We start from the raw sequence: 11,768 nt of genomic DNA on the forward strand, positions 1-11,768 counted from the left end.
ATAGGGATGGCAATGTTCCTTGTCCTATTAGGTACTCAACACCAGTTGGGGATGGAGATCGCCTTGGCAGGGACAACTATTGATAATAATATCCAACTGAGGATAGGGGTGAAGATGGGGGAGTGAATTCCTTGCCCCGCCCTAACCCCGATTATATATAATATTATTTATCATTTTTATATCATAATATAATTAAAATATTTTTGTATTTTAAAAAAAATTCCCTTATTTTAAATAAATATATTTTATGAAAATAAATTTAATTTAAAATTTCTAGGGATTCAGGTACCTAGCAAAGAACTTGTCTCCATTAGGAATTGGGGATGGAAGGTAATATTTATCCCTAGTGGGGATCGAGGTCAAGGACAGGGATTTGTTTCAAAGTTGGAATCAAGGATGGGGAGTATGGTCCCCATCCTATTGCCACAGTTTTATAATTAACATGGGCGACTGGGCGAGCCTGTCCCTATCCCAAGCCCAAACAAATATTACTATGCTTAGGGTGTGGGCAGGATTGGGCTACACAACCTATAAACCCAAATTGTTAATGCACTATCAAAACCTAGCTTGAGATCTTTTATGTTTTTGCTTCATTATGCTACACAATGTGGGTAGCTCAACCCCTATGGCCTCATAGCTTCTTTAGGTTCAATATTAATAATTTTTAGTTAAAAATAGTTAAAAACCAAAAAATAATGCATGTATGGATTGTGCTTAGTTTTAATTCATTCTAATTCCAAATTTTGCATTGCTCTTAAGGGTGCAACTTAAGGGGTTGGGTCAGGTTGAGGATTAACCAAAGAGTTCACATCTCTGCCCCACAAGGTGTCGCCCCACAACACATCCCCGTCTTGTATTGGGAACATCTCCCAATGATAGTACTAGTCCCGATGATGTCATCATTAGGAGATGTTCCCAATACACGGTGGGGATGTGCTGTGGGGCGGAGGTGCGATCTCTCAACCAAAGCATATCCTAAAGTCTTAAACCTTGAAATTGGGTTTAGATTAATTTAATAATGACTAAAAAATTAACATATGAATTAATTTAATTATTAATGAAGTAAAATAAATAAAATAGAATACTAACGGATAATATGAACAAATAATTATTTATTAAGTAATTAATAGTAATTTACTATTTTTGTTAAAAAATATTAATAGAATTAATCTAAATTACTAAATTATTTTGTATAACAAATTACTAAAATAAAAATTATTAAAATTATTAATACAATTATTAATTTCCAAATGCACGGGTCCCCGCTAGTAAACAAATATGGAGATGTTCTCAATATGTCGCTGTACAATGAGAACATCATTGAGATGCCCACTCTATCTCTCTTCTTCTCAACCAACCCAACCCTACCCACAGACCCAACATTTCCTTGATTATCATGAAAAAGGATTCATGTTTTGAGGAGAGAAAATCATTATTAAGTATTAATAATAAGTAGCAGTTCTATGAAAATATCCAATTCAACTAACCAAAAAATTTATGTCCTAAACCAAAAGAATTTTCAAATATTTTAAGGGATTTTTTATTTACTAAAGTATATATTTTGAGGGAATTTTTGTTTCCAATGAAGGCGAGTCAATGCCATGAAGAAGAACAGAAAATTTTACAAAGAGGATAAGCTTTCACGACAAAAAAAAAAAAAAAAAAAGAAAAATCTATAAAGAAAAACAGGAAAAAATCTTATTCGAGTTTGCTAAAACAACCAATAATATATTTTAGACTTTTAGTTTCTTGCTTACGAACCGAGAATCACAAAAGACGACAAACCATCCACATCTTGTTAATTGTTACCACATCAAAAATCTATCATGATCCTGATGCTTATACATCAATCGGCGAATTGTGGTGACCAAGGTACACACTCTTTTGACGTAACTGATAGCTCCAAGTGCTTCCGTGCATGATCGGATCTTAACCTTCGGATTCGAAATTTATTCCGGCATGACAGTTGAGATCTCGTCCGCACGTAAGAACGTGAAAGCCTCTCGTCTTTCTTTTGAAATGACAGAACGATCACCACCAATATCCAAAAAGGGATGTTGTTAGTGCACCGGATTAAGAGGCAATCTGCACCAATCCGACCCGTCGAGTTTGTATTTCAGGCTCCGGCCCGGATTCGGGTTGATAATACCTGCATTCGGTTGAAGGTTTTTTAGGTATAGGCACCTGGGCTTAGTTCGGAAGCAGTGCAAATATAAATAAATAAATAAATAAATTATACAAAGTACAAGGTTTTACACTCTACATAATTATATTTATACTTCTAAACTTAGCTTTGGGATTGGGATTTGTTCTCACTTCTCACACCAACCCCACATTATACCATTGCTTTGTGATGAGGGCAGATTTGGCCCTCCAGTAAAATTGTGATATGTGGCACCTCGTGACAATTAGGAAAACATCCAGCCAACAAACTTACGAAGTTGGTGACCCACTTGGGCACCAGTCTGGCTGGCCTGGCGCGAACTGTGCGCGGCCTGACGTGCGCTTGCGCGACCTGCGCGGCGCACGCACGGCCTACGCGAACTACGCACGGCTTATGCGACCTGGCCGACCTGGACCAGCCTAGCGCATGATCCGGCCAGGCGCCAGCTTGACGACCTGATCTAGACACTGACCCGCCGACTGACACAGGCGCCGACCTGAAGACCTGGCCTAGACATTGACCCACCGACTGACGCAGGCACCCCTCTAACAACCCGGCCCAGGCGCCGACCTGGCCGCCTGACACAAGCGCCAGCCTGACGACCTCGAGGAGTTCACCACCGTACCCCGGTTCTGACAGGATGCGACGAGTCTTACCGTTTGGAGGCTTTTCACCCACCTAACCCGCGAGGACTCTGATATATAAAGACCTCACCCCCCCAAAGGGGAAGGGGATGAAAAAGAAAGAGAAGTAACCCCGCTCTCTAGCTCTCTCATATTATCTTCAAAGCTCTCTACAATAAGAGTGCTAACTTAAGCATCGGAGAACCCCCACCGGGAAAGTACCCCCGGGACCTCTGATTCAGTTCTCGTAGGTCCTTCAACTCCCGCCGCCTACGAAGAGGAGGAAAAGATGCAGTTCTCGGAAGTCCCTCAGCTCCCCCCACCTACAAGGAGGAGGAAGAGATGGAGTTCTCGGAGGTCCCTCAGCTCCCGCCACCTACAAGGAGGAGGAAAAGATGGAGTTCTCGGAGGTCCCTTAGCTCCCGTCACCTACAAAGAGGAGGAAAAGATGGAGGTCTCACAGGTCTCTCATCTCCCGCCACCTACAAAGAGGAGGAAAAGATGAAGTTCTCGCAGGTCCCTCATCTCCCGCAGCCTACAAAGGAAAGAAGACCACCTTATGCTGAGGGCAGTCGGATTGCGCCGCACCAGGGAGCTCCAACATTCTCTAAGGCATCGGCCGCCTAGTAGGGAGTTTGCCAGGCAGTTCAACCCCAGGCAGTTCGTCCCCAGGCAGTTCGCCACCAGGGAGTTCTCCACCAGGCAGTTCGCCCCCAGGCAGTTCGCCACCAAGGCAGTTCGCCACCAGGGAGTTCGCCACCAGGCAGTTCGCCACCAAGGCAGTTCTCCCCAAGGCAGTTCACCCCCAGGCAGTTCGCCACCAAGGCAGTTCGCCCCCAGGCAGTTCGCCACCAAGGCAGTTCGACCCCAGGCAGTTCACCACCAGGGAGTTCGCCACCAGGCAGCTCGCCACCAAGGCAGTTCACCCCCAGGCAGTTCGCCACCAAGGCAGTTCGCCACCAGGCAGTTCACCACCAAGGCAGTTCGCCACCAAGCAGTTAGTCACCAAGCAGTTCTCCCCCAGGGAGTTCACCACCAAGTAGCTCGTCACTAAGGCACGCCACCACCGAGTCAAATAACGGGGTACTTTGCCAAAAAAATTTACGTCACAAAACATTGGTACGTGGCCGAAAACGGTTACATCAATTGGCGCCATCTGTGGGAACCCGCTACAAAAAGCTAAGTTCTCATTCTACCAAAGCTAAGTTCTCATCTTGCCAAAACTAAGTCCTCACTTTTTAGAAATTGAAGTTATCGCTTTATAGTTTACATTTTTGTGAACTCAGAGACTATGCAGGGAGCTAACAGACTAAGTAGCTCTACCAACCTTACTTTCAATTCAGATAATGCCACATCAGTCATCTCCGCAAGGTCCCCCCTACAAAGATGAGCTCTTCGTGGCTTCCGCGGGAGTTGGCGGCCAACTGACTACATAGGCGCCCATACTGGTCGAGCCTTCCAAGGCTCCCGTGTGAGCTGGCAACCTAAAGTTAGTGGTATTGCCCCCGAAGGTCAAGCCCCTAGTAGCTTCTTGTAGGAGTAGGTGACCGGCATTACGAAGCTGATGCAGGCCAAGCCTACGGGCCACCTCACTACTTAAGACCCGGTTGCCTCTCCGGCACGGGCAAAAGTAAAAAAAGAGTAGACTACGAGTCACTCCCAAAAGCCTACGGGCCACATTACTGCTTAAGACTCGGTCACCTCTCCGGCACGGGCAAAAGTAAAAAAAAAGGAGTAGACTACGAGTCACTCCCAAAAGCCTACGGGCCACATTACTGCTCAAGACCCGGTCACCTCTCCGGCACGGGAAAAGTAAAAAAAGAATAGACTACGAGTCGCTCCCAAAGCCTACGGGCCATACCAGTAATTGGATCAGCACTTACTAGCTCATCGACTTATGGGCCAAAAGAAATCTACTCCCTTCGTTGAGTTACTATCAGCTCGGGAGTGGGGGGCTATTGATGAGGGTAAATTTGGCCCTCCAATAAAATTGTGACATGTGGCACCTCGTGACAACTAGGAAAACACCCAGCCAACAAACTTACGAAGTTGGTGACCCACCCGGGCACTAGTCTGGCCGGCCTGGCGCGACTTGCGCGCGGCCTGCGTGAACTGCGCATGGCCTACGCGACCTGGCCGACCTGGACCAGCCTAGCGCGTGATCCGGCCATGCGCCAGCTTGACGACCTGATCTAGACACTGATCCGCTGACTGACACAGGCACCAGATTGACGACCTGATCTAGACACTGACCCGCCGACTAACACAAGCGCCGACCTGACGACTTGGCCTAGACACTGACCCACCGACTGACGTAGGCACCCCTCTGACAACCCGGCCCAGGCGCCGACCTGGCCGCCTGACACAAGCGCCAGCCTGACGATCTCGAGGAGTTCACCACCGTACCCCGGTTCTGACAGGATGCGACGAGTCTTACCATTTGGAGGCTTTTCACCCACCTAACCCGTGAGGACTCCGATATATAAAGACCTCACCCCCCAAAGGGGAAGGGGATGAAAAAGAAAGGGAAGTAACCCTGCTCTCTAGCTCTCTCATATTATCTTCAAGGCTCTCTACAATAAGAGTGCTAACTTAAGCATCGGAGAGCCCCCACCGGGAAAGTATCCCCGGGACCTCTGATTCAGTTCTCGCAGGTCCTTCAGCTCCTGCCGCCTACGAAGAGGAGGAAAATATGTTCTCAGAAGTCCCTCAGCTCCCCCCACCTACAAGGAGGAGGAAGAGATGGAGTTCTCGGAGGTCCCTTAGCTCCCGCCACCTACAAAGAGGAGGAAAAGATGGAGTTCTCACAGGTCTCTCAGCTCCCGCCACCTACAAAGAGGAGGAAAAGATGAAGTTCTCGCAGGTCCCTCATCTCTTGCAGCCTACAAAGGAAAGAAGACCACCTCATGCCGAGGGCAGTCGGATTGCGCCACACCAGGGAGCTCCAACATTCTCTAAGGCATCGGCCGCCTAGTAGGGAGTTTGCTAGGCAGTTCGCCCCCAGGCAGTTCGTCCCCAGGCAGTTTGCCACCAGGGAGTTCGCCACCAAGCAGTTCGCCCCCAGGCAGTTTGTCACCAAGGCAGTTCGCCCCCAGGCAGTTCGCCACCAGGGAGTTCGCCACCAGGCAGTTCACCACCAAGGCAGTTCGCCCCCAGGCAGTTCGCCACAAAGGCAGTTCACCACCAAGGCAGTTCGCCCCCAGGCTGTTCGCCTCCAGGGAGTTCGCCACTAGGCAGTTCGCCACCAAGGCAATTCGCCACCAGACAGTTCACCACCAGGCAGTTCACCACCAAGCAGTTAGTCACCAAGTAGTTCTCCCCCAGGGAGTTCGCCACCAAGTAGCTCGTCACTAAGGCACGCCACCACCGAATCGAATAACAAGGTACTTTGTCAAAAATTTTTATATCACAAAACATTGGTACATGGCCAAAAATGATTACATCACTTTGCATTTAAAACATCTCCCGTGACGAGAGGAGATGTTCATGATATGATGCTAGTATATCCTCTAGGTCGATGTGAAAAGTGTTGGTTGTGCATAGGTGAACGGGTCTAGGATCCGATCTTTGTATACTCGGGTCGAGTATGCTTATTCATGTTTTGGATCAAACCAACCCCCGATCAGTTGACAATTAGGGGTGTCCATGAAAAAATGAAAAATCAAACCGCAAAATACGGTTATCGAATTGGTTGATTCGATTTCGGTTTGAAATTTTTGAAAAACTGAATAATTGATTCAATTTTTGTTAATCGAATCGACATATTTTACATATTTTTTATGTATTTTATATAAATATATACTTATATTATATATTTATAATGATGTATTTATAAAAAGGGACCATGATTCGGTTACCTACTTGCGAGTTGTCACTACTATGTACTACTATGTACCATATCTCAATCCCAATCCCAGTGGCATGTAAATAAGATGAATTTCCGTGGGCAGATGGGTACAGGAACACTAATATTGAAAACGATACACGTGATGACAGGGACGTACAGCTCATGTTTTCAAGCGACTCACATGGATCGTAATTAATGGAAGTGGGGCCCCCACGGAGAGGCCGAGAGCGTCCACGTAACCACTTCCCCTTCCTCTTCCATAAATACCCTTCGCTCCACTTCCCACCCAAAAATCCAAAAATATAGAGAAAGAAAAAGGGGGCCGCCTCCTCTTCTTCATTTCCCGACGAACTAAACCCGTTCCTCTGCTCTGCCATTCGTCTTCGAGTTTTTCATCCTCCTCCACTGGCGCACGATAGTAACCGAAAGCAACAGAGGAGCGAGCTAGAGTGTGAGGCATCCGAGAATGGCTTCTCCGGCGAGAGTGGATCTTGACGGGAACCCTATCAAGCCGATCACTATTTGCATGATCGGCGCCGGCGGGTTCATCGGGTCTCACCTCTGCGAGAAGTTGATGGCCGAGACTCTCCACAAGGTCTTGGCGGTTGATGTCTACAATGACAAGATCAAGCACCTCCTGGAGCCCGCTTCCCTGCCGTGGGCCGACCGAATCCAGTTTTACCGGATCAACATCAAGCATGACTCCAGGCTCGAGGGGCTCATCAAGATGGCAGATCTGGTCTGGTCTTGCTCCTCATTTCTGCTCTTCTTTTTCTTTTTCTGCGAATCCTGATTTCTTCTGTTTCCGAAGCCACTTTGATGGTTCAGATCTGTAGTTTCTTTGTTAATGTGGGCTCTTGTACTGTAGACTATTAATCTTGCCGCGATCTGTACTCCGGCGGATTACAATACGCGTCCTCTTGACACAATTTACAGCAATTTCATCGATGCGCTCCCGGTGGTAAGCATTTTGGGTTAGTGATTAGTTAACTTGTTTGTCAATGGCTTTGGATTTAAATCTTATTAGAGTGTCATTGATGGATGTGGATGGGGTTTACTCAGGTTAAGTATTGCTCAGAAAACAACAAACGTCTCATCCACTTCTCTACTTGTGAAGTCTACGGGAAAACGATTGGTAGCTTCCTTCCCAAGGAGCATCCTCTACGAAATGTAATCTATGCATTCCTCCCTCTCTTTTACTTGCAGGATTACTTTCGTTCAATTCTTGATTGTCTGTTTTAATGACATCTGATATGAATCGGTTGAATGTCGGACAATTTATTACGGAAATCTCTTTTTGCATCCATTCATGCAGTGCTTCGGAAGTTGTAATTTTCTGGATCCCATGTGCAACTCATTATTATACTTACTAACCATAGATTTTTTTGTAGGGACTCGAGAAAGTCTTTTCTTTTTATGTTTTTTGACGTAGATCTAATGGCATAATGGCATATAGAATTATTGGGGTCTATGGCATCCAATTTTCCTGGGGGTTGAATTTTAAAAGTAAAGGTTATAGCCCAAGTGTCATGACAGCGAGATTGTCCGGTTCCTTGAGCGAAGTAGTTTTGGAATGGCGCCATTTTGGCGGTTAAGGCATGGGCACATTTTGACTCCTTGTACTTGGGATACCTGAGATATAGAGAAAGAAAAGAAATTGTTGAGTATCACCTGCTAGGATGGTGATTATCAGAATGGTTCATTGTAACTTTTAGGGTGTGCTATGTTTACTAGTCAGTATCTCATGCCCAAAACATGCTAGGAGCCTAGGAATAGAGCTATCAAGATGCATCTTTGAAGCATGTGGAGGTCCATATGTGCTCTTTTGAGAATTCTTTTGAGGCTGAAAATGAAATAACCATGAAGTAACAATTGGTTCATATTTCCATTTCATAAAGATTGGCTTTGAAAGGTGGTCTTTTCTGGTTTCATTCATCAACTAATGCAGGCTTACGATGGAGATTGGATGTCCTATTTCCAGGGTGGAGTTTAGGTATTCTAGTTTGTTTATTAAGATTACGAGATCATCATATGTCCATAGAAGGTGGGGTCCATCACTCCATCAGTGGATTTATAATGACCTTGAATTGATCAGTTAGTTTTGAAGTGTTCATTCCCCTCCACTGTTTATGTTGTTTATGAATATACATGCTTAACTAGGTTAAGATCAGAATATAAAATGCACCTCTGGAACCTGGGGAAAAGCTTAAACGGTGGCTAAGTGGCTTCTATAGGTGATAGCTGTGATTATTCCACCCGGTAGGACTGTTTTGGTGCATTGGAAGGCTCTAAAAGGAGGAGAGGGGTATTGCTGAAATGGAATGGTTTGGGTTAAACAAAATTGGATGATAATTGATGCAAAAAAGAGGTTTCTACTTTAAAGGTAGATAGGCCTTGAATAGATTTGAATATCAGAACAGGGCCATCCTCATAATGGTAAGGTGATGTGGTGAACATGGTTACCCCACCTAAGCTACAAAGTGAACATGATAAATATGGTTCTACCTGTGGGCTCTTATATTGTTCAATGAGGAGTTTAGGTATCCACCTCTGTTGATATAGGCCTTTGTGGAGGTCTGTACTGTCTCTCACAGTGAAGGCTATTATCTGCATTAGATGTTTCAAACCTGATTGGATTTAGATAAATGATATTGGAAGATGAATTTCATATTGCACATGGTTATAGCGGTGGATCTGTCTGCCTGTGTCTGAGAAGGTGTTGGTCAGGTCTTTTCAGGAGTTGTTTGTCTCTTCTCTTGGGTGACTGACTACTGGTCACCTTCCTTGTAATCTCATATTTTTATTAAGTTTTATTTTACTTCCACAAAAAATCTAAAGCCTCCTTTCTCACTCTCATTCTCATAAGAAAAAGAATATTAAGAAAAAAAAATAAAAAAAACTATCCCCTTCTCTTACTCCAGTTCTTGTCTATAGACCCATTTGGCTCTACCTTTTCAATGGCACTTAGCGAGTTGTCCATTTTTTTTTTTTTTCTTTTTTTTTGGTTGATGGGTGGATCATAACATTTTACCTTTGCTATTATTTCCAGTTTGATAGGTTGTAATTATATTCGTGTGTCATTTTGGACTAGTAATGTAGATATTTGTACAAAAGCCGTTTGAAGGTGGACAACTTCATAAATCATGGAATGATACTGTTGCACATGAAGATTGAAACTTCATGCTGGACAATAATGTTTCTTATGTCTCAAAAGATCTTTTCTTTTTTACAGTTTTTTATTTTATTTTATTTTATTGGTAAGCTTTGCTTACAATTACCTGTTCAAGGAATCATCTTGCTATTTTAGTTGAGACTGCCAACTTTCTGATGGGTGTTATGATGGAATAGGATCCTAACTTCTATGTGCTCAAAGAAGACGCCTCTCCCTGCATTTTTGGCCCTGTTGAGAAGCAGAGGTGGTCTTATGCATGTGCAAAACAATTGATTGAAAGGCTGATATATGGTCTGTGGGCAAATTCATTTATGAAGCAGTAAATTTCTCACTAGGAATTTCTTTCATCCTTTTTAAACCTTTGCTTATTTCAATTGATTACAGCTGAGGGTGCAGAAAATGGGCTTGAGTTTACCATTGTGAGGCCTTTCAACTGGATTGGTCCAAGGATGGACTTCATTCCTGGTATTGATGGTCCAAGCGAGGGTGTTCCAAGGGTTCTAGCATGCTTTAGTAACGTAAGTTCAAATTCCATTGTAGCTCCAGCAACTATAGGTGCATTTCTTTCTGACTTAATTTTACCATTTCCATCTGCAGAATCTCCTTCGTCGTGAACCACTGAAGCTTGTGGATGGTGGCCAATCCCAAAGAACTTTTGTATACATCAAGGATGCCATTGAAGCTGTTTTCTTGATGATTGTATGTGAACAATCATTTTTCCTGTTTTGTTTACTTCTTTTTTGGCAATAGACCTGCTTTGTTTACTTGGGGACTGAAATTTTGGTGATGATTATTCAGGAAAACCCGGCGAGGGTAAATGGTCAAATTTTCAATGTGGGCAACCCTAACAATGAAGTTACGGTGAGGCAGCTTGCAGAAATGATGACTGAGGTACTAAACAAGCTAATTTATGTTTTTGTTTCTCATTGACCTCTCTCGTCTCAATGCTTTTATTTCAATTTATGTTATTTCCGTGTTTATTCTAATATATTGTAATACTATAAATTTCTCTCTCTCTCTCTCTCTCACACACACATTCTGACAAAAAAAATCCCCATGCTCACTCCAGATTTATTCTAAAGTCAGCGGAGAACCTCCATTGGAGGTACCTAGCATTGATGTAAGCTCTAAAGAGTTCTATGGTGAAGGATATGATGATAGTGACAAGCGAATTCCAGACATGACGATTATCAACAAACAGCTTGGTACTGTTGCGTTTATTCATCGACTACATACATCAAACGCTTCAGTCACGTTTAGCCTAGTAACATTGGTATTGACACAGTTTTTTGGAAATATGGGATGCAGGTTGGAACCCTAAGACATCTCTATGGGACTTGCTGGATTCAACGCTGACTTATCAGCACAGGACATACGCCGAGGCCATCAAACAGGCAATTGCAAAACCGGTTGCGTCCAGCTAAAAGGGACATACATGGTTGGTTGGATTGCTTTTCAGAATGCTGGTTCTTGTTCAAGGGGTGGTGTCCAATTCTTTCAAGGAAGCATACACACATTCAAGTGGTTCATATATGAATATGATGTAATTTTTTTTTCTTTTTTTAGCCCAGCGTAGATAGTCTGTAGGTTCGATATCTGTAATTTTCTATATAAAAGTAGACAGTTGACTTTGGATAGGGTATGAATCATATTACTCTTGCATTGTTGTTACAGCATCCGCGACACTTGTTTGTATGTTGGGGCGGCATAAAATCTGCGGAAGCCTTTCATCATCTTCTGTTTCCTAATCCTAAGTGCTGTAGTAGTGTGCTTTATCTGTGTTTTCTTCTTTGTTTCTCGTCCGACTCCGGGGGATGTACTGTCTTATTTCCTTGCCTTAACTTTTTCATTGGCCCCTTGGCATTGGTGAGATTGTTTATTATTTATTTAAGTTCCACTTAGCAGCATGTTACACTGAATGGTTAATGGTATGCTAAGCAAATACTTGTTTCATGAGATCAT

The 11,768-nt window shown here is 43.9% G+C and overlaps 1 protein-coding gene across 1 annotated transcript; it reads left to right on the forward strand.

Moving 5' to 3' along the window:
- The first annotated feature begins 6,922 nt into the window (after nucleotides 1–6,922).
- Nucleotides 6,923–11,539, forward strand: LOC148871031 (UDP-D-apiose/UDP-D-xylose synthase 2-like). Its single transcript, XM_088971162.1, has 9 exons — nucleotides 6,923–7,373; nucleotides 7,503–7,595; nucleotides 7,697–7,804; nucleotides 9,983–10,097; nucleotides 10,191–10,324; nucleotides 10,404–10,505; nucleotides 10,605–10,697; nucleotides 10,876–11,011; nucleotides 11,115–11,539. The coding sequence occupies exons 1-9, from the start codon at nucleotides 7,101–7,103 to the stop codon at nucleotides 11,228–11,230; spliced, it is 1,170 nt and encodes a 389-aa protein (XP_088827288.1). The 5' UTR covers nucleotides 6,923–7,100; the 3' UTR covers nucleotides 11,231–11,539.
- Nucleotides 11,540–11,768: the final 229 nt, after the last annotated feature.

The sequence above is a fragment of the Nelumbo lutea genome, chromosome 2 (assembly GCF_056320005.1).
Source record: "Nelumbo lutea isolate HS-2025 chromosome 2, American lotus-T2T, whole genome shotgun sequence".
Classification (NCBI taxonomy): Eukaryota; Viridiplantae; Streptophyta; class Magnoliopsida; order Proteales; family Nelumbonaceae; genus Nelumbo; species Nelumbo lutea.